Source organism: Amblyomma mixtum, chromosome 8, assembly GCF_055824585.1.
Source record: "Amblyomma mixtum isolate Tamu chromosome 8, ASM5582458v1, whole genome shotgun sequence".
NCBI lineage: Eukaryota > Metazoa > Arthropoda > Arachnida > Ixodida > Ixodidae > Amblyomma > Amblyomma mixtum.
Genome location: NC_143019.1, coordinates 144,032,224 through 144,056,017, shown reverse-complemented (window position 1 = coordinate 144,056,017; position 23,794 = coordinate 144,032,224). Strand labels below are relative to the sequence as shown.

The window sequence follows — 23,794 nt, the reverse complement described above, 5'->3', positions numbered from 1 at the left end:
CTGTGGTGATGCGGGACTGTTGTGTGACTATCCGAGAAATTGCGGAAGAGGTGGACATCAGCAATTTTTCTGAACATTCCATTATCACCGAAGATTTGGCCATGGAGAGAGTTGCGGCGAAATTCGTGCCGAAGCTGCTCACGGTGGAGCAAAGGCAGCTTTGTGTTGAAGTCTCACAGGAGATGCTGCATTCCACAACATGAACACCATAATCTCTGGTGACAAGTCTTGGGTGAACGGGTACGACCAGGAAACCAAATCCCAGGTGTCACATTGGGAGCATTCCACGTCACCGAGACTAAAGAAGGCCCGACAAGTGCGCAGCAATGTCAAAGTGATGCTGACTATTTTCTTTGACTCCTGCTGTGTGGCACGCCACGAGTACGCACCCCACAGGGTCAAACAATCACCAAAGAGTGCTACAGGGATGTCCTCCATCGCCTACGTGATGCTGTGCGGTGCAACAGACCGGAGATGAGGTCAACAGGAAATTGGCGCATCCATCATGACAATGCTCCTGCACATTCCTCGCACTTGATTCAGACTTTTTTGGCGAAAAACCAGACTCCTGTAGTTCAGCAGACTCCCTAATCTCCTGATATGGCCCCCTGCGGCTTCTGGCTGTTTCCCAAAGTCAAGAGGCCATTGAAAGGAGCGCGATTTCAGACAAGAGAGGACATTATGGCTGCAACAACAGCTGAGCTAAACTGAGTTCCGAAAGGGGCCTTTTCGGAATACTTACAACAATGGCAGCACCGCTGGGAGATGTATATGGAGTCCCACGGAGACTACTTTGAAGGTTATTAGGTTTCTAACGTTCCAGTTATGCCAGTTTTTTTTCTTCGGCCAAAGGTGGGATACTTTTCTAAGCAGACCTTGTAAAAGGAAGAGATGACTAATAACAATAATTTATGCGAATGATGCAATATACCCAGATAACCCATGGACTAATGGGAGAAAAGGCAGAAATTAAAGTTGAAGACACACACATGCACAACAATGCACTGAAAATAACATTTCAAAATAAGCACTGTTTTAGAAACAGCAACATTGGCAAGTAGCCAAAAAAAAAAAAATAGAACAAACTGCACTAGGATAACAAATATTGCTACACTGATATTAACGTTGATACTAACACTCATTTTAACATATTAGAATCATATTAACTCTTTCCCTACCATGGGGAAAATGGCCATTTTCTGAAGGTTTCAGTACATTTTTTTTCTGTAAAAACTATTGCATTCAATATTGATTGCAATACCCAAAAACAGAGCTGAATAAAGGTGCTTTCTATTAATACACGTTTAAACAACAAATTCCATGTTGCAACAAGAAGTTTTATTTGCTAAAAACGAGATTTTAGAAAAAAAATCAACAAAACTTGAAAAACACGCTTGTATTTAAAAAGAAAAAATTGTTAAAAATTTTTGAAATATGCAAAAAGTTCTCTCTGCAAAAAAAATCATTTCTATGTTGAATAGTATTGTTGCTACAAAACAACAACTGGAAACCCTATAGTTGTGCATCGGAGCGCGGCCGCCTGTGTTTCAGGCTGGTTTCCATCATCACCGATGTGAAAACTGAATCATCTTCAGCACCTTGCAACATTTTCAGGCTCGTTGTTGCACAGGACGTCGATTAAATCACTCGCAGACGAAACGGAGTCCTGAGATTTGCTATGTGTTAGAGCATGTGCCGCGCATGCGGAGGCTGCCAAGCGACTTTGATGGTACCGCATCCTCGGAGTGCGTTCAAAAAATGCCGGTTTGTAGCAGTAAAAAAAACTATATCGGAAACAAAACTTCAGTTCTCCGGCTACAAGCCAGATGTGCATTGTGCCTGTAAGCAACGCGGAAGGCTCCGAAGTCGAGTGGCGAAGGCGTCATCTGTGGGCAACATGGCGGGCAATGAGCGCAGGTCCGCGTCTTCATTTCTTCGCAGCGCGTTAGAAAGTGCCCCCTCGCGGGACAAAAGAAAACTACATCGGAAACAAAACTTTGGTTCCTGGCCTACAAGCTACATCTGCAGCGTGGTCATTAGCAACGCAGAATGTTCTGAAATCGGGGCATGAAATGACCGTTAGCGGGCTAACAATGCTCAATGGGCGCGGTAGGGAAAGAGTTAACAGGTGGTTTTGCAAAGCGTTGTAAAAAGATGTGGGAGGGGCAGGAGCAATTCGTGCAGCGTGCAGGCAGACTGTTCCAGTCATGTATTGTTTGTGAAAAAAAAAAAAATCAACTATATTTGAACACGTTTATTGGGAATTGTACTTGCGCACTTTTAGTGGGTGGTTGGTGCAGGCAGAAACGTAACTTGGCTCGTGTGTGTATTTCTCTGAAGTGTAAAAAAGCTATACGAAGTGTAAACACACCAAACCCAGGAGTTGCTCCAATTTATAACGAACACAGATTTAGTGCGAATGACATTAAAATGTGCATTTGTGGCTATGGCCTTGAGTCTCGGATAGGTAGCGTGTCTTGCCTGAAAGCAGTGCTTGGTTGCAGCAAAAACGCAGACACCTGCAAGCAGAAACACGATTGCGATCTTCATTGTCAACATAGGCGAGTGTCACTGACTTTACATGCACAGTGTAAAAATAAGTGGCTAGCGACAGAAAGCTGGAAAAAAAATCTTCCGCCCAAAATTTCCCTCTCTTGCACACTTGGAGCTCATTGTGAGGAGGATGGAGTGTGAGCAAGACTACCATAGAGTTATTCACGCTGCACTTCATCAACGATGGACGCCCGAGGCATGCCATGAAGACTTCGCACTGACATCTGGTGGCCTGCTGACTCTTCAGTGGATGGGATTTCTTGGTTGTTCAGTTTCGTTTTCACTCATGCTTTGTGTGATCTGTGGTGATCAAGCTGCTATGCACGCTTTGAGATCTGAAGCATCCGGAGACTCGCAGTGAGCTGAGTGGCTGGTGGCCTCAAGTGCAGCCACTTACAAATAAAGCTGGCTTTGTCCACCTGTGCCACTGAAAGGTGGAAGAAGGGACCAAGTTTTCTGTGACCGTCTGCTATTGCGACCACTCTCCACACTTCTCGTAGGAGTCTCGGAGACACTCACCTTCTAAAATAATATGCGAGGCAGACAAGGCTGCCAGCATGCCTTCTCCTGCCTTGCCACAAGAAGAAAAGATATATGGGAGAAACAGTTTCCCACATGTGGAGTAGTGATTTTTGTTGCTTGCTTTGCTTTAATCCAGAGCATGCATATGCCACGAAACTGTATATACTGCCACGTAGTGGTGACTGCAGTCTGGAGAGCAGGGATACAGCGAAAATGGCTTCCGAACAAAACTCTCTATCTGGGCTGACTTGCACCCCCAAAGGACTGGATCACTCAGCAGCAGCGTAGCAACAAGCGTGCTCGGCGGTCGTCGAACAGAATGCCCACCGCTCTCGGTCGTGTCAAACTTTGGAGCAAAGTTGCTAGAACATTCTGAAACAATGTAGACTTGGCTCCACCTAGACACGATCAATTGACATAAATCTGGCCGCGTCTTGCATCACAACCAAAGCGATAAAGCGGCGTGCCGGCAGCTTTGAAGAATGAACAAACGCTACAAAGATTCACGGCATTATGTATCTTCTGTCGAAATAAAATTTTAGTTGATGTTTAGCGCTCGTCCTGTCTTTTTATATTTCTTGATCCTAGTCGTGTGCGTCAGTCTTTACATCCCGGCCAGTTTTCTGCCTGACAGCCTTTTAAAAGCTCAAGGTACTTCCACAAGTGCAACACATTTTAACCGTACTGGCTGAGGTTTGCATTTGCTTCATTTCAAAGACTGGCCGTGCAAGAACGACTTCCACTTCATGAATAAATTCATGCAAGTACCTGCATGTTGCACTTTTCAGCATGAACACGGCCAGCACCTGGTGACAGCCGGCATTCAGCATGTGCAAACTATGAATGAACATGAACCTGCAATAGCAGCACTAAAATTTTGGCTTTTCACAATGCGAGCTTCTCCAGTGTACTATTCTAAGCGTTGACAATTTTTTTGAACCAATATTTGCTTCGAAAAGTGAGCCTGTTAAATGCAGAAACTTTTTTTCCACAGTTGGCTATATTCGGTGGCATCTGTCAATGGCATGGGTGAATTCAGTGCTTGTTTACACCTGTCTGCTCATTTCTTGCCCATTTATTGCAGTGCCCAATGAGCTATATTTTTTTACTCGACATACTGATTGTGTACCAACGCTTCCTTGCAATGTATATGTTTTGGGAAAATTTGGACTTGTGCAGTCGTGGTTCAGGGCCAACATTAGCCCAGCCAAGCCCCGGCATTCCCGTGGTGGATGCCCTTTGCACAGACGGTAGTGCCAGCCTTCCCTCTAAGGGCCACTCTATGACACTATGGACAGACAGACTTAGCACTCCCTCGAGGATCACTTGCGCAGGTCCAGGAACCTCTTTCCCCCTGCCTCCACTGTCAGAGAGAGAAATGTGCGTTTGATTTAATGGCGAGCGATAAACATCAGGTCGCGCTCCAACTAAACCATGAGTGATGCCATTCTGCCTTGAAGCGTGTTCATCGGCACCCAAGCTGCATGAACCAATCACACATTTTTTCCCATTCAGAGGAACCCTTTACACTGCTTGAAAAGCTTGCCGTCAAACCTGCGGAACTGCCTGGCCTCAAGTGGATGGGAGTACAGGGGCAGCCATTCCCACCGCTGGCCACGCTGTCAGATTTTCACAAATGAACTGTGCTTACTCAGTACAAATATTTGACTGCATAATGTTCAACACTGTCAGCGTTGGCTTCACCCTGTCACTCGTCAGTGCTCAGATACTCTGACAGGTGTGATGGGCTGCATATGCAAAAGCTGCTTATTGGCACTTGTGGAGTTCATCCCATCAAATTACACTTGCGCCCTAATTAGATGCAAGTTTGGATTGTTTGTGACTCACAAGAGGCACAATTGACTGGCCAGTCGGAATCATGTCGCCAATGGAGACACCCGAGCCTGGGGACCCTGATCGGCCTCCATCTCAATAAGGTGTGCATGCTGGTGTTTTCCAAGCAAGAAATGGGCAACAGCTTGAAAACGCGTCCAAAAAGTTTGCGCGACTGAGGGTAACTCGCACATATGGCATAAAATGTAGTGTAAAGAAAGAAATTAGAGCAAAAATAGAGACAAGGGAGGAGAAGTCTGTGTTGTGGTGTTCATTCTTATCAGTCCATTTACTGCACACCTCGGGACACAAGCACTCAAAGGGCAGCAACCACTGGGTTAGTATCTCTGTCTGAACAGCCAGCACCACCCATTGTGATAGTGAGTGTGGGGGGCACTGTGGCCCCATTTTTGCAAATTTTTATCTGGACGAGGCAGCACACGTGGTTTGGTGCACTGTGGCACCAGGGTTGTCCTTCAGCGAATGCAGAGCGAATACTGACAAGCTGTGATATGCAAGACTGCCCATAGTATTGAGGCTGTGGATTCAAAAATTCACTTACACAATGATATTTGGCACAAAAGATCAGAAGACTGCAGAGAGTGTACAGCAAAAGTTGCAGTAACACTGAGGCAAGGACAACTCCATTGAATTCTTGTTCTTAGTAGAAAAAAAAAAACCACCTGGGGGCCTTTTTAGCCGCATTTTTAAAGAAGAAAATGTTTGGGTATGGTGTCCAGACTGAGTGTCTCATGTTCTTCTCGTGTTTTTCCCACCAGCTGGAACCGATCTCACTGCCCTTGTATGGTATGCATCACCTTACAGAATGTTCTTCCCATTGGATTATTGCAAGGGATTGTACTAATCCAACCACATAACCCACCCACTAATCCACCGTAATCAATTTTCTGGGCTGAGCCTCCTTCCGAAATCCTGGGGGTCCTCTGGAATAGCCAACTTCCAAATTCAGGGGGCTGTAAGGTCGTTGTGCAGACCCCCTGCTTGTACTACGCATTTCTTTTGCTTGCTTTTTTTACAGTTGCACCCTGAGCCACTTATCCGGGCGTATTGGGAGGGGAACTTTTGTTTCGCATCCATGTTTCGTACAGGGGTACCCCAAGCCCTTCAGGGGAACATTTTCTGTCTTTTGTTTGTTGTAAGGACTCGTTAGGTGAGACAGCCCCCGCGTTCATCACCCGTATTTTGGTGTGTTTCTTCCCGTGGGTGAACTCACACTTATGCGTGGAGAGAGTGCACTACTGCTTCTGTTGGGCCTTGCTCTGGCATTGTTGATTACAAGACTAGCGCATAAAGCTAGGGCAAAGACAGGGAAGGAGACAGGACGAGTGGTAACGATGACACACCAACTAGCCCAGCTTTCCGCCTTGATTCCATTGATTTCTGGCACTGACATGGGAAGTGCTGTGTGTGTCTCCGTAAATGGCGCTTTGAGTATCCCTCGGTGCACGGGGCTCTGAAGACGTCTTCACATCCATTAGGTGTCCGCATTTGCTTTTATTTTTTTGTTAACAGACCTCGAGGCCACTTGTCATAAAGTTGCACTTCTCTGCGGGAATGGGTTTTTTTGGCACTACAGGCCGGAGTGCAGACATGTCAGCATCCCAGCCCCGTTTACGGTACATGCGTTCCCCGAAACCGTGGGAATGTGGAAGCGCTGAAGTCATAACTGTTTCTGTGGAAGAAACCCAGCGATGGCTGTGGGCTCTGAGCGGGCGAGCTTGGTACGAGACCAACTTCCTCCCACATGCTCATCTAGGACGACATCATCATCATCAGCCTGACTACGCCCACTGTGGGGCCTCTCCCATGTCTCTCTCCAATTAACCCTGTTGGCTGAGGGTTAATTGAGTTGTTTATAGAAGGTTGCGGCCAAATCCTGTTCTGGTGAGGGAGTGCATTCAGTCCGTACCCTACTCCTGGTTATGCAGTTCCATCGCCATATGGTTCCTTTTTTAAAACCCAGTGGAGAATTGTGCGGCACCGGGATTCGAACCCTGGTCCTCTTGCACGCAAGGCGGATGCTCTACCAGCTTTTTTTTTTTGACGACGTACTGTCCCAAGTCCATGGGTGGCCCAGCCCAGTTACTCTGTTCTATGCTGCTGCCGTCATTTTAACTGCACTGTACCTTTTTCCTGTAGTAATCAAGTGTTTAATTAAATCAGTTTTCTCAGTTCATCCTCTGGCCAAATGTTGGTCAAGCAGCAAAAGAGGCATTCCTTGCTGACAGTTGGATTTAAAAATGGAACGTATCTCAAGCCAAAAAGGATCACCGTTTGAAAGTAGATAGCAGTTGAGCCCAGCCACAGGGATCCACTCTCGATACATGGCTGTGATGGCAAGAATAAAAGCGCCACAAGACGACACGAAGCAGGAGGAAAAATGACAGGACAGGATAGCGCCTGTCCTGTCGTTTTTCCTCCTTCTTGGTGTCGTCTTGTTGCGCTTCAATTCTTGCCACCTATGAACCAACATGCCCCGGACAGTGTTTTACTGTGATGGTAGCATCAACATTTCATCTTTTAGTCCTCTCTGTACTCCATTCCATACATAGCCGGCAACGCTGCCAAAGCTAGCACGCCTGTTCAAGCAGGCCAAGTCCACACGCAAAAAGTAGTTCAAAGCGAACACAAGCATATTTCGTAGCGACAAATCTTAAGTGTTCTGTGACTGGCACCTCCTGGACTTCGTTTTACCTCGTGCCACATTTTCGTAATGCGACTCATTGAGATTTCGAGAAGCAAAAAGTACCCGTGGCGGTATGATATGCGGTTGGTAGGGCGAATCGCCCCTACTAAATCCACACCCAAAAAGTACTTCACCCTTCGTGAAAATTATGGCCAGAGAGCCCAAACACTGAGTGCCTGACAGCTTCGACAGTGATTTCCAATGCTACTATTCATACTGCTCTTCGTATTCGTCCAAGCAATGAGTGGAGAAGAACGAATGATATGTGGCGGAGTAATATGGTTTCACGGACGCACTACTTGAGCGTTGCCTGCTATGCATGAAGCGGAGTCATTAGAAGGCAGTTTGTGCTCAGTGTCCCTTTGTTCTTTGCTTCTAAACACACAAAATATTTGGGCTGTGTGGCTGGCAATGAGCAAAGCAGAGAGCAGCAAAAAAAAAAAAAAATGCTTGGAGCACTTCAGTCAAGAATTAGTAATTCAAAAAAGAAACTATAAGGAAAAGCACAGAATAAAAAATTCCAGGGGTGCACTCAAGTCTGCCTAGGTGCAGTAATGCGAATGAATTTCTCTTACGGCTGCCAATTATGCTGCGTGTTCGTTTGTTCATGCCTTTGCATTTTCTAAGTCGCGTTTTTGCTCTAACTTCGGTCCCACTGCATCTAAAGATGTGGGTAGAGCATCTAGTAAGCACACCGAAGTACTAATTAATGAATTAATTATAATTGATTAGTTCAAAATGAATCAATTGATTAATTTATTCACTCAATTAAAATAACTGAATGATTACTCAATTAAAGCTAACTAGATGCAATTGTCAATGAATATGTCAAGTAATTCACTAATACAACTGAGTGCATACAGTTTCACCCAATTATTTAATTTTGGTGACTTGAATGTGAACAAATTGAATTGTTTAAATCAGTAACTAATTCATCAATTCAATCCCATTACCATTTATTCTGTTTAGTAATTAAAACACAGCTAATTACTTCATCCAATTAACTGTGCATTAAATTAATCATTGTGGTGACTTAATCATTAATTCATGCTAACTACATAATTATTTCATTAACTATTCTATTAATTACCCCAATAATGGATGACTGACAGTTCGTGCCGACACGCTCTGATGACAGGTTCTGTACATGCCACCCATGAGAAAATAAATCAACCATAAAAAATAAGGGAAAACTTGCAACTCAGCATGAAGTTATTTGCAAGGATCAGATTAATCAGTGCCACCATGGGGACCCCTGTGGCGAGTGCGAAGCGAGTGCTGGGCAAATTCCCCGGTCTAGACGCGCCCGAGCGTGGGCCGAGGAGATGCTCACCTCGGCCAGGCGTCTGTGCAGCGACTGCAGCTGCAGCTTGGCCGCCCCCAGTGCCTGGCCATCCCTGGGGGGGGGAGTCCGGTGGACCTCGTCCTCAGGGAGAAGCACGTGCGGGGGGATGCGCATTACGTCCTGCCTCAGGAGGTCCTGCACCCACAAAACCCACAAAACTGCCTCTTTTGTTTTGTTTGTTCATTGCAAAGAAACAGTGCCAAAAAGAAAAATCTGACCACAAAACACTAGGCTGTGTAACACGAGCCCACCACACCCCTGCACGTCCCCACCTTCACAAGCATCAAAAGACATTATCATCTACAAGAAGTCATCACGAGCTAAATTTGATACCGTATTTTGCACATACCAATTTGTTCAAATTCAGTTTTTTTCCCCGTTCAATAGAAGCCCTGAATTCTCTACCTGGGTCCATTCGTTCATGTGCATTTCAAAGTTTTGTAACTGCCATTGAAGACGCATAATAGCTGAATATTCCTACCCTGTTGTTAACAGTTCCTTTCTTGTTTGATATTTCTTTTTGCGATTTGAATTTCATTGTCGTGCTCACTTTGCACATTTTGTTGCATTTTGTTGCCCTCGTTGCGTATTCTGCATTTTGTGTTTTTCCCGCTCCTGCCATAGCGCATATAACTGCGCTGCAGTATGTATAAATAAATAAATCAACAAAACATGCATCCAGACAGGGCAGCCACCTAGACGGCTTTTGCAGGGCAGCATACACTCCCCGCACCAAAGCACACTGCTCACGGAACAAAGATTTTGACGAACGTGGTCATTCGGCGTGGCCCTCCGTCATGCAGCTCTTCCAGAGACTAGACAATCCCATCAACATAAAAAGATTCTACGAAAAAGCAGCGCACAAACACTAGGGAAGAAGGGACAAGACACAGAGCTGACCAACAACTAATAGTCTTTTTCAGAGCACCTCTAATTAGGTACAGGTAGCCACATCTGATAAAACATGGCAAAACAAGACAATAAAATCTACGATGATACAAGAAACTCGTGTTCACAGTGGTCACAGTTCACAGTGGCACAGTGGTTGACTACGTAGCGAATAATGTCACATGGTTTAAGGAGCCATAAAAACTCTAAAATACACCTAATAACAAAGAAAACTGATAAAAACTAAAAAGTGAATGGCATAAGTTTTTTCTGACAAGTGCAATACCTTAACATTAAAATCAATAAAACGATGACCTGATTGAATTTGGCATGTGCGAACAACAAATTTAACAATTTTTCTAGCAAGGCAAGTTCACTCACACCCAAAGGGAAAAGGAAAAAAAAAAAAAACTCCGTGAGGATTTGCGCTGTTTGATTATCTCTTCCCCTTTATGTCGGTGTATGCGTAACAAGTCAAGACCGTTGGATGTGAGTGAACTCGTACATTCTTTTCAGCTAGCATTTCTTTTGAACGGCCGTGCCTATCTTTTCGAGTTTGTTAGAGACATCCACACCCTTTAGCCTATGTGATGGGGCGTGTACATATGGCACTTGCTTGCGTTCTTCTGCTATTCCAAGCCATGCTCTAATGACTGCAATGTGCGGATAACTTTGTCTGTGCTCGACACAAGGGCGTGGTTTATCAAGTACGTCCTTCCTGTGGCCACACCTACACAGGTCAGACTGGCCGATGTGCTAATGTGAGGCTAATGGAACAAGCCAACTCATTAGGAAAGATGGACACTAATTTAGCCAAGCACTGCCTCACGTGCCAGTGCAGTCCATTTTCTGCAGACACAGAGGTGTTGTATTGGACATGTGCACTAGGGTTGAGGCACTGCACATCATTAGAGAGAAAAATGGCTGTGTGTCAGGGGTGCATCTCTATAGCTATCACAGCTAGGGAAATCAGCCTGCTGCATAGTAGGAGATAATGCCTCGGGGAACGCGCCTTTGATTTCTGGTGATTCTGTCTGTGATGGGCATGTTTGGGTGTGAAGCTTTTACTGACGTGCACGTTCGTAGATTCCTGGACGGTGTACAAAGATGCGTGTTTTTTGCCAATGCAACAGAGTTGTAAGTTCAGCTCATTGTCCTTGTTGCTGTTGCAAAAATTATCAACCAGTACCAACTTGCCCAGACTTCCACTCCTGTGCACTTAAACCAGCCTGCTTGGAGAGCTGCAATGGCAACAATCAGCAGTTGTATTGCCACCTGTTTTCGTGCCTCACCACGTGACCTAAGGACACACCACAGCCATTGTTCAGTTGATGAAACCATAACAGCGTTGAGAAGAAATTAAATTATAAACCATTTAGCAGTGGTAGGTGAATATCACCACTTGATCCATGCATATGAATGTCTAATGGATCATCCAAACAAAACAACACGCAAGCAAAGATTTCAAGTCGGTACTCTCTTGATATGACTCACGGCTAAATGTGCTTTGCTTCATGAATCCGTATACCAGTGGTACTGTGGAACTGTACTTCTCTCTGCAAGTGTAGCTAAAACTGTTGTAACAACAAAAAACGTATGTCAAAGACACTGATCTGTTTAATCAGTGGTGGGAATCGCCAAGAGCATTTTGGAGCAGGCTTTGTGGCAGGGGAAAATTGGATTTGGAGCAGCTTGTTTTGTAGCTGAAATTGCATCACAATTTTAGCTCTGACTGATGGGTTACAATTATTAAACAGGCTGCCACACAGCACAGGAGTGCCAAGGCAGCCACTCCAGTACGGCAGTGCTTCTCATTCTGGATGCACCTCATGCTCTCCCAGAATATTTACCCGAGAAGTTGGCTAAGCACTGAGCAACCGTGGTGGTTTTGTAATTCATAGCCTCACGGTGTATGCCAACCCCATCATTGTGAGTGCTTCACTATGAATTCCTATCTTTACTAACAGACTTCCTACCTCCAAAGTTTGCATTATGTGCTCCTACTGTGCAAGTGGACCAAAGTAATTTCTCATTAGCATTTTCCTGAAGAACGGCGAGAATTTGGACCAGGACCGAAGGATAACACACAGACAGGTGCTGTCTGTGTGTCTTCCTTCAGTCCTGGTCCAAGTTTGCGCTGTTCTTCAGGAGAATGCCATACCAACTCATCCGCTTCAACACCACTCATTGGCATCCACCCAAGCACAGCCATACAGCTACAAAGGAAAACCCCACAGATTTCACGGGCACCCAAGAAAAACTCATCCTGGTTTACAGCCAGCACGAATGGGGTCCCAGAGACAGAGCTACCAGCTGTGAAACCTCACTCGTGGGCACACAACCACTACTTAGGGCTCTTCAGAAGCTTTTTCTTTTTTTGCACATGCACTCCATGTGTTAGTTTCGGACAATGCTGGCAGCATCACTGGGGGGGGGGGGGGCAGATATGCAAAACGCATACTGTGTATTAACAAAAAGTGGTAAAGGGCCAACAAGTAAAACAGGGGAAATCTGGACTCCGTAGTTCACCTTTGGTCATACATTGAGAGAAAAATGACACTGCAGATTCACCGCAGTTCTTGGTCCCTGCAACGGCAATTTGGCGCAGCATCGCCGCAATTTCATCAAAAATCATCAATTTGCAGCAGCATGTAGCAGGTTGGCACAATTGCAGGTTCCGTCGTCGCATTTCAAGTCTCACCCTTTATCACAAATTATTTCATTCTTCCCTCAATCGGTCACCGTATATCACAGCAGCCGCACGCATATCTCACCGCACCAGTCATCCCCTACAAGTTGCCCGGCCGCCATCGCATACTGCCACCTTTTCCGCTTCATTTTTCTTTCGAGCAGCAACGGACTGGAACGGCCTACCCCCTGACATCGTCAACATCGCTTCATCCTCTACTTTTCAAGAACATGTAACCGATCACCTTCAGTGCTGAATAATATTAGCTGTTTTGTTTGCTCATTTCATTAAAATCCCACCCCTTATGTAATACCCCCGATACAAGGGGGCCTTTAAGGTAAATAAACTGAACTGAACTGAACTGCCACACGTGCACTGTTGGGAATAACAATGCAAAACTGTGCCCTTTCTTCAGTGTCCTTCGACACAAGGTCTCCCATGCCTGGAAAGTGCGACAACCAAACTTTCTAATGTAGGCTTTCACTCCGTGTCTTCAAAAAAAGCGTTCATAGGTGCTGTGAGCGGCTCATGAAAAGAATTCATTTTCTACTGCGCAGACAACATCCAACCCAGGGTTTTTATTAAAATCAGAAATCCAAAAGAATACAAATTTAACAGCTTTGTTTTCGATGAAAATCATCATGTCTCTTCAGCCCTGCATTTAGGTTGTCTGCTGCTATGGTGTCTACAGTGAGTACCCCAAGCTCGTACAATTTTTCCCACCAAAACTCCAGTTGCAACCGGTTCCATTGCCCTTGTATGGCATGTTGTCTTGTATCTTCTACCGGATTATCACATGTCCACTTCAATCCATTTTCTGGGGTGGGGCCTACTTCTGACCGTTCTCTGGCATTTTTGGTTTTAGGAGTCCTCATATTTCCATATTTACGATTCACCCACTGGGGGTCATCACGTGGTGTTGATGGCACCAAGAACCACCTCTCAACCAATCAGGGACATTTCTTGTGAGCTGACAGAGCAAATGCTATCGCACTATATGATAATAGAGTGCGGCAAACTCTGGGCAACTGACAATTCATTGGCCACACTCCTCCTTTCTTCTTGGCACATGAAATTTAAGGGTTGGACGTTTTGACCAGAAGACAAGTTTAACATGGAGAACATCGAGCATGCTCTAAAGAGCGGAGGTAGCCTAAAAGCAGTGGAGAGAAAACTGGGCATGGGTAGAAACCACATGTATGCAATAAGAGACATTAGCAATATCGATAAGATACAGTACCCAAAGAGTTAGCGATTGTAATCAGAATGCTGCTGAGAAAGGCAGTAGAGCACAGCAATGGGGCATCCCGCCAGTAACGAAGGAGGAAGTAAAGAAAGCCTTGGGAGCAATGCAAAGAGGGAAAGCAGCTGGTGGGGATCAGGTGACAGCAGATTTGTTGAAGGACGGAGGAGAGATTGTGCTACAAAAACTAGCCACCCTGTATACGCAATGCCTTGTGACCTCGAGAGTACCAGAAGCTTGGAAGAACGCTAACATTATCTTAATTCATAAGAAAGGAGACGTCAAGGACTTCAAGAATTACAGACCGATAAGCTTATTGTCCGTTGCCTACAAGGTATTTACTAAGGAAATCGCTAATATAGTCAGGACAACCTTGGACTTTAGTCAACCAGATGATCAGGCAGGCATTCGTAAAGGATACTCGACAATAGATCACATTCACACTATCAATCAGGTGATAGAGAAATGCGCAGAATATAACCAACCCCTATATATAGCCTTCATTGATTACGAGAAAGCATTTGACTCAGTGGAAACCTCAGCTGTCATGCAGGCATTGCGGAATCAGGGTGTGGAAGAGTGTTATGTGAAAATATTGGAAGATGTCTATGAGTGCATAGCTACCACAATTCTCCATAAAGTCGGCAATAAAATTCCAATATGAAAAGGTGTCAGGCAGGGAGACACGATCTCGCCAATGCTCTTCACTGCCTGCTTACAGGAGGTATTCTGGGACCTAAAATGGGAACAGTTGGGGAAAAGTTAATGGAGAATACGTAATTTCCAATTGGCTGATGGCATTGCCTTGCTCAGGCACTGAGGACATGAACTGCAAAGCATGATCAATGAGCTAGACAGGCAGAGCAGAACGGTGGGGCTAAGAATTAACGTGCAGAAAACCAAAGTAATGTTCAACAATCTAGGAAGGGAAGAACAGTTTGCAATTGGTAGCGAGGTGCTGGAAGTAGTAAGAGAATATGTCTACTTAGGGCAGGTAGTGACCGCAGATCCGGATCATGAGAGAGAAATAACTAGAAGAATAAGAAGGGGTGGAGAGGAGATCATGCATGGCAGTTTGCAAAAATTCCTCAGGAGAAGAGTATGCGACAGTTCTACCTTACCGCTACTCACCTATGGGGTAGAAACGTGGAGGCTAACAAAGAGGGTTCAGCTTGTGTTAAGGACAACGCAGCGAGCTATGGAAAGAAAAATGATAGGTGTAACGTTAAGAGACCGGAAGTGGGCGGAGTGGGTGAGAGAACAAACGGGGGTTAATGACATCCTAGTTGAGATCAAGAGGAAGAAGTGGGCTTGGGCAGGGCATGTAATGCGAAGGCAAGATAACCGCTGGTCCTCAAGGGTAACGGAGTGGATTCCAAGAGAAGGCAAGCGAGTGCAGGGGGCGGCAGAAAGTTAGGTGGGCAGATGAGATTAAGAAGTATGCGGGAATACAGTGGCCGCAACTGGGAAAGGACAGGGTTAATTGGAGAGACATGGGAGAGGCCTTTGCCCTGGAGTGGGTGTAGTCAGGGAGGATGACGATGATAAACATATGACAAATTTAGTTCTTGAAGTTTGGCTTTAACCGAAGAAGGTCAGTACTCTTGGCATGGAAGGCTTAGCTATCTGGCTGGTGATTACTAGTCGCACTCAGCCAAAGGTGAAAATCAACTAAATTTGGAAGCCAGACAGTGGTACCCTCTGCAGAGGAGCACCAACCCCTCACCTAGTTACAGGCACTGCTTGTTCACTATCGTCACCTGCTTGGAGAAGTTAGCCTGCATTTAGGACACGAATGAAAGGTGTCTTGTGCGGGAGTGCCACTGCTGTCATCGACACGCAGACCGTGTCGCCCTCTGGCTCAGCACAGTCTGCCTCATTAAATTCCTTTACTTTTTTTAAGGACGAAAGCTTCTATGCCTCCCAGTGCAGGATTACCAGTAAATTAAGTTAATTACCGGCAAATGAACTGTTCACACTGATAAAAATGGCAAGACAGACTCTAATAGACTTTTGACCGCACAGAATTGGCACATTAAATCACGGAAAAATGTCAGCAATGCATTCGTCGAAAAAAATATTGTCAGAAAAAAAAACCTGAAACTTCCATTCTGAAATCAACACCAAAAAAAGAGGCCTGCCGAATTTTCAAAAAATAAAAAGTGAACAGTCCAACGCCCAGTTATATTCGAGCTGAACCGCACGCTGAGGAAGACAGGCATTAGGGCAGGGTTTATCTCCTTTTTTCTTAAGTGCTGATCTCAAGACACTCACCTCCAACTGGCTGGCTTTGCTGTTCATCCCAGGAATCATGGCCTGGAAGATGGCTTCTTCTGCAGATGCCAGCACGTCAGGGGGGACCCTGGTGAGTGCCTTGGACAAAAGTAGAAATAGCGCAATAAAATAACAGCCACTGGCACAGCTGTGCTGCCAACAGAGTGTGGCTGTACTTTCTGCAGTACTTGGGCCTCCTGGCGAGTTCTGTTGGCCTAGAATGTCTTCAGACAAGGCGCACTGAAGCAGGGTTGAAATTTTTGTACCTAATATATAATAATCTGATTAGAATAAACAGCCATGATTATATCAGTCCTGTTTCACGAGCAAGTATGCGTTATAACCATGGAAAAATGCTGCAAGAATTTTGTACATACAGTTAAACCCTCATTTTTTGTCAAATCAATTACAGAGTGGAATGAATGGCCGAAGTGTGTAGTGAACAGCCCGAATGTAGGGACGTTCGTTGACAACTTGAGAGCCTTGTGTGTGTGAGACCCTTGTCTTTGTGGCTTCTTTGTTCGCACCATCTGTTTGCTCTTGGATGACGCTCGTGCATATCTTGTCTTTCGTTTGTATCTGTGCTCACTCCTGCTTGGAGTCGAGCGACTCCGCACTATTAGATAGATAAATAAAGTGGTCCCTGGCACGTCCTGCTCCAGCAGACCATGCCTGAGGTGGCCACGTGGTAGGCATCGCACCAAACCGCCCAGATGGTAAGCGACTAGCTGGCACAGACAAACTGGATATGGTTTCTTGTCCAGCCATTGCTTCTCATCATTTCGCTCTGGTGTGAAAATACGATGGAGCATTCGTACACGAGAGTTTTAATACGTTGGCCATTGATGACTGGCAACATCATCCCTGCCTCCACTTACAGCAACTTTGAGGTCAGTCTTCCCTTGCCAGTCCGATGGTCCCTCTGCCAACAGTGGACGTCCAACAGGCCCCCATAGCATCGCCCAGTGGTGGCTACTTCACGAGTCATGGCTCAAGCCAGCTAGCCATGACTCGTGGAATTCCACTCTCGTCTTGATTTCAGCCACCAGTCGGATGACCTTCTGCTGGGTTAGGATCTATTTTTCCTCCCGTGTCCCCAAATGTTTGAATGAATCAGCCCCGCTGCTGTCAACTGTCTTTTTTTTACAGAAAAGTGTTTCCTCCTCCTCCTCTCCAGGCGCACCACCGCATCACGTGTGCATCCCGTGGTGGTGCCTGACTCGATGTGTCCGCAAAACTGCCATCCTCCTGGCATTGGACAACACACAGCTTCCCCTACAATTATTTCAGATATTTATTTTCTTTGGCGATTTCCTGCTTAAACATTCTCTCAGTGCCGATTTCATCAGCATCCCTGTTTTCCACAGAGCCCCCTCCGTTTCCGTAGCCGATAATTCCTGACTTGTGGCTGCCCAGATGTTTGCTTGTCAGTTTTCCAGTTTGGTTTCTCCACCCTGAGTGGACATTCCCCCTGCACTTTCCCAGCCCACTCGGCCATTTTCCTCACTCACAATCTACCCACTCTGCTCTTCAATGACACCTCCCTACACCGCGTTGTTTGATTTGTAACCCTGCTTACTCTGCTCGTACGCACAGGACCGCATTGCCACAAGTCACACTAGGGACCATCACGCCTTCCCAGATCCCTTGTGATCTGCACGCCAACTGTGTTGAGAGTGTGATGTGATAGCTAACCAGTAAATGCCCATACATGCTGCTCCCCTGGTCCCTGGGAGTCCCCGTACAGGCGCAGTGGTTCTGCCCTGGGAGTGCAGGTGGCACTTGCGCCATCTAGGTTGCCCCCCAGCAACCAACAATCACCTGCCAGGTGGCATGCCATCGTTTAGTGCCGCCACCAAGTGTGTGAACACACACAGAGCTGAGGCAGATGAACTGATCAGTGAGACCACGCTCCCGTAAGCTTTACCCCCCAAGGCCTTTGGCACGAATGTGGTTGAGGCTGAACAACAACAGGCACGACACAAGCACCAGGAAGAGACAGTACTTTCAGCAGGACCACTTCTGTCTTTGTCGACAAGACTGGGCCTCGCTTGTGTCGCCCACAAGGCTGGCCACATGAGCAGCAGCTCCAATGGTGGACAAGCGTAGACACGTTTCCAATAGAACGCCCACAGAGTGTCAGTGGCCATCTCGACTGAGAGTCTGAACAACCTCTTAAACGCACAGCTTGTTCTTCAAAGTGCCCGCTATGCAACGGCCCCCCATCATCCCAGTGGGAAGAAGGCACAGCCCTGGGTCACCACCCACACAGCTAAGGGGCCCTGTGCTCGTAAAAGGGTTTATCTCTCTCTCTATCAGCATTTCTGTCATGTGGCCACAGGCAGAGGAAGCATCTCTTGCTTGGCTGGCTTGGTTCTGTGTTGGCCCATCTTTAATCACAGTGGCCCCTCACTGTCGTCAAGATGTGCATGGCATACTGCAGGTCAATTTCATGTTGGCTGCAACCACCTTCTCTGGTATCTTGCCACTCTCGGCATCAGCCTCTCTGCAGGTTCCACAAGAGGGGCACTGATTCATACAGAACTCCATGAGCTGGTTGCTCTGGGACAACCACACATGACGTGTGTGTGGGTTTCCTGTCTGGTATCAGAATGTGCTTCATCATCCTGCAGTGCAACTGCATCTCAGATGGACAGGTATGCTGCAGCCCTCGAGGCACTATATATCAATCATGCAGAGACGCAAGACTGATGTTATTGAGCAGTCGAACCCGTCTAAAAAATTAGCAAACAGTTTAGCACAGCTAAGCACAGAATATTGCGCTGCAGCACTAGTTACAATGGGCACTTAAGTTGCTTACATGCTAAAGGCCTTTACCACAAAGGTCTATCTATGGGCCTTCACCGTGAAGGCCTCTATCCGGGTGAAGGCCGTCACAGGTGGCCCACAACGCGGTGGGCCACCTAAGCAGGCTCTATGTAGAGATGATTGAAAAATGCGCTAAAAAATTTACCAGCTCCCTGCTAAACCAGATGAAGACTTAACAGCAGCTGTGACTGACCTCACTCAAGAGACTCATCACTGCTATTCACAGGTTGCCAGTGAATGGCCAGCACCTGCCTTGATCAGATTCCCCTCTGCTGCCATTAGAGGGAACTAAACGAGAAAAACTCGAGACCGTTTCGGAGAGAAGTATTTTTTGCCTGGCAGAGAGCTCTTATGGGCTGTGCATTCAATGGCCAGAGAAAAGGGGCCAAGTGTTTAATAGAAGGAAATCCAGCCATCCCTGCTTTACCAGATTATTCTCTCTGCTCCAACTCAGTTCAGCTCAGTACTTGTTTCACTTTGTGGCACCCAGTGTCACCCAGTTGTGAGATTTCCCTTCCCTCCATGATGTGCTTGTTGCACACGAGGGCAGCTTCACCACAGTGCATGTGAGAAAGCAATGATTGTGGCTGTAAAAGAGCTGCGTGATAAGATATCTGGAGCCAGCTAAAGAACCACTATTCTCTGGACGGCTATCATGTGCACAATTTCACGCGTCAGGGCAGAACTGGAGGAGGTCGTATACATAACAAACAGTTGGCTTTCATCTCCAGCTGATCTTTCCTGCAGCTGAGCCAGTTGTGTTCACCCTTCAGAATTTTTTCACCAACTGTCGATCATCCACCAGGGCCACAGTGATGTTAATGAACTCCTTTCCTTCAGGCCGTGTATTAATATCGATCTGTTGAAAAACCACAAACTAGAGGTGGTAGTGCCGACAATGGTATCGAGTCTACGGTACCCCTTGTGTCGAGGTGGCACTTTGGTGTCTGCATGTCTTGACCACGCAAACGTTGGTCTGGACCTATGCAATGTCTGCTCTTTTGTAGTTGAGCAAAGGATGTCTAACCATTTTTTTTTGTTGGCTGCCACCTTGTGGTCGATACTGTCTCACTGATAAAATACATCAGTTGGTCACCACGACTGGGATATGTTTCTAGCTGGCATTCCTGGCAAAACAGTTTACGAGTCCCTTGCTGCTTCGGAAATGGTTTGGTCGAGTCAAAGAGCAGTAATCTTGACTGAAAGACAGCCTCAGCTAACTTCATCCGTTCTTTGCGCAGGAGAATCAGCCTCGACGCTGTCGTCACTCTCCTGAAAACGACCACAGCTTACAAGAGAGCTTGTAATTGCACCTCTGCATTGCTTGGTGCACGGGTATTGTCAGAAGCGGTTCAAGATATCCCGACCAGCCAACCCTTCCAAAACTCGGTCCTTCGACATGTGCACTACTGCCAGACCATGTCTTTAAGTCTGGCTGGTGAGTTCAATTCATCCTTTGAAATGATTTTAATTGCATTCTGTTTAGTTTTATTAGAAGGAAGTCTGCTGGGTTGGATCGCATGTCTGTATGCCGTAATTCTGAGCATTTAAAGAACGGTCTGCCAATACCATCATTACCACACCAACGGTACCCACTGGTCTGAAGAAAGCAATCGTGATTCCACTGTTTAAAAATGGAGCTCAAAACAAGGTAGGAAACTATCACGGCATTTCAAATCTGATAATGATTGCCTTAATTCTGGGGAAACATATCTCTCTGGTTATGCACAGCTTTCGTAAGGCCCACGGTATGCTGTCAGAACAAGAGTTTACCAGTGATTGTGAAAAATCCAGGCGCTAACAAAAAACGACACAGAGGGGACACAGCGCTTGTCGTTTTTTGTTAGCGCCTGGATTTTTCACAATGAACGTATACCAACTGGCTCAGCTTTCTGCCCAGTTTACCAGTGGTCATGGCACACAACATGCTTTAGAGGAGGTTTGAGTTTTTGCGACTTATGCAATAGATCAGAGCAATCAACTTTGCTTGCGGCCTGTTCCTTGGTGTAATGAAGGCAAGGCCTCTGATTCATTTGATCACAGAATTCAATTTTCAAAGGCCCACAGATTTTGCCGTCTCTTATTACTGACAGCAGAAGAACTTGCTTTGGGGCTAGTTGGTTCATGATTGAAGTTCAGAATGGCGCAAAAGACACACACACAGGAAAAATAGGGGATGACACAAAGAGCGCCTACTACCAACTGAGTTTATTGCGGAAACACCCTCTTTTATAAGGCAAGTCATATCAACCACGAACCGGAAGCAGAAAGAACCCATATTCATGGCTTCAATTCACATTTCGAAACACCATCGGCAGAAAAGAAAAAGCCACAAGAACAAAAAAAAAAAACAGAATCTAGAACTACACGTGGCCGTCTAAGAAACCCAGCTCCTGGCGGCAGAGTTTAATCAATGAAGTGCCAATGCACTTGGACCCAGCTTTCTGTGTATATATGAAAAGGTGCTCTTTCTGTCATCCCCTATTTTTCCTGTGCGTGTGTCTTTTGCGCCATTCTGAACTTCAATCATTACTGACATAGTTGTAAGCAATCAGTATCACTTGCAAACACTCATCAGATAAAGGAGGGTGCAGCAGAGGGTTCCATTTTAGCTCTGCTTTTGGTCTAAGCAGTTCTGTTTGTCACTGTTCCAACATGCCACACTTCTGGTGTCACGCCACGCTGAGTATGGCATCAGTGCTACAAGAAGACTACCAAAATGACAGTGCTTCAATCTGATACCCAAGCTTGCAAGTTTTCCCAACCATCAAATACACATTTTGATCACTAGCATCCCTGTATACTTGCATATGCCTACATGTTGGGATTGTGACTGCCAACTCACTGAAAAGCTACAGGGGACATGCTTTGAATGCAATATCGTTTTAAATGTTTACTTTCTTTTTTATTTTGTTTTAGTCAGGCCACCTCTTGGCGCTGTTTCCAAACTTGTACCTTCCTGAATCCGGTTAAGTGTGGTCTGTATTATCCGGGAGACAATATTCAAATGACTCTATAATGACAAAGTGGATCTCAACCACATTCTTTGGGAATGCCCTCCTGGCCAATGGGAGGCTGAGCTCCCATCTGGAGACTCAGACAAAGGTTGTCCAACTAGACGAAGACAAAGTCCTTCTGGCCGCCGTTCAGGTGAGGGACCTCAACCCTGTTGCAAATAAAAGTTTTACAATCCAAAAATTTACTTTTCCTTTCCTTTCTCATTAGCAGACAGTCGCGAGGTAGGCTCCCCTTTGTTCGCTAAGAAGGAACATTGTTTTGTGGCCCATGAGTTGTGTGCTCGCTTTACATTCTCAAAGTCCTGGCTTCAAGTCCTCACACCTTTGGAAGAAATTTCACCTTTTTTTTGTCTGATGCCAGGGTGACATCATATGGGATTTCTTGTGGCCACTTTTCATGACTACAGTCACAAACACATTTTGTAGTCACTTCTGGGCTGTATTGGGGAAAAATTTTTTGGGATGTAATTACAAAAGACCTCAAAGATGACAGACCTGGTCCCTTCTAAAATCTGGTTTTTTGTAGAGAGAACTTTCCTATTTGATCCTTAAACCTAATGAGGAGCTGTCTCTGGCCACGATTCTGCGTACAGACTCGGCTCAAACCTGGACTGCTTCACCAGCAGGGATGCGACGCCTGAAAGGAGGAGGACGCCTGAGGAAGAAGGAGGCTGTTCTCACCCGGTCTCGGATGGACACCTTGAGGGCATCCAGACACCTCTCCGTGTAGTCGAACCAGATGTTGTACACTGCAAGAGGGGAATCAATCATTTTCTGCCTCCCCTGGATCACTTCTATACCAAACCTGGCAGGTCCATATTGTGCAGGACCATGAAATACCAATTCAAACTCAACACCATGCACAACAGGTCACGCAACTCCATCTGTTCTGAAAATGCCACATATCATCACCGATCTTCTTTTTCATAGTGCGATGGATGGATAAATGTCATTTCAGAAAAGGAGGTCACACAGTCAGGAGCTCTTGGGCACTGAAAAACTTGACGACTCGCTCTGTGGCGTTGCACATCCAGCTCTTGGCTAAGCAACCCAACTTCCCACTGTTCAAGGTAAATAAAAGGGGGGCTACTGCTCACAAAGAGACACGGACAAGAAGGTAACAGAACAAGCGCAGTTAACCTGACTGTAACACCAGATCACGTTTGCTGCATGTACTTACCACGGGCACAGAAAGACCTCTTGCCGTTCAGGTCAGCACATAGCAAGACTGTTAAACGGGCCATCGGAACGTATCACTTGCAGGGCGCCTTGTCTAAGTCTTCCGCTCACCTGGTGCACGAGAGCTTCAATAATCAGGTAATTAGGATGACGAAGGCTGGTTTTCCTGCTTCAATCATCGTTGCAGTGGCAGAGAAGCTTCTGCGCAAACTGAAAGATAGGACGTGCCGGGATAGTGGCCGTTCTAAGGAAATGAGGCCAGCGGTTCTACCGTATATTCACAGGATTTCCCACAACCTGAAGAACGTGGCGAAACGGTGCGGCGTGCCTGTAGTTTTTACCGCCCCATGCAAGTTGGCCTCATTGTGCCCTCAGGTCATGTCCGGAGGGAAGAGGAAGGCGGACTGCATGAATCATCATGCCACTCGTTTTGTCAGCTGCCAGACGGGTGTCGTATACCAGATGCCCCTCACCTGTGGCAGGGTATACATCGGTCAGACAGGCCGATGTCTGAATGAGCGCTTAAGGGAACACCAGCTTTCGATGAAATCAGGAACAGGGTCAAATTTACCCCTGCATTGCGGCGCATGCCCGGATGCTACGCGCAATAACCCTTGCCTGCCTTTCCTGGCCGATACCAAAGTTTTGAGGAGGAGGTGTGACCAGGTGGTGCATGAGTTGCCTGAGGCGTGTTGTATCAAACAGAAGGGTGAAG

General features: G+C 46.2%; 1 protein-coding gene across 2 annotated transcripts in view; it reads right to left on the bottom strand.

Moving 5' to 3' along the window:
- The window catches only part of LOC149334691 (protein MIS12 homolog), a 41,446-nt gene that overhangs the window by 4,059 nt on the left and 13,593 nt on the right, over positions 1-23,794 (bottom strand). The window contains exons 2-5 of one of the 2 annotated variants that reach the window (XM_089555297.1): positions 22,582-22,649; positions 16,055-16,153; positions 8,949-9,095; positions 1,497-2,519 (exon numbers count right to left, since the gene is read on the bottom strand). In XM_089555297.1, coding sequence (XP_089411423.1) covers positions 2,445-2,519; positions 8,949-9,095; positions 16,055-16,153; positions 22,582-22,649 — 389 coding nt within the window. In that variant the 3' untranslated portion in view covers positions 1,497-2,444. Of the gene's footprint in view, positions 1-1,496; positions 2,520-8,948; positions 9,096-16,054; positions 16,154-22,581; positions 22,650-23,794 lie in introns of those variants that run through there. The other variant, XM_089555296.1, reaches the window with a different exon arrangement.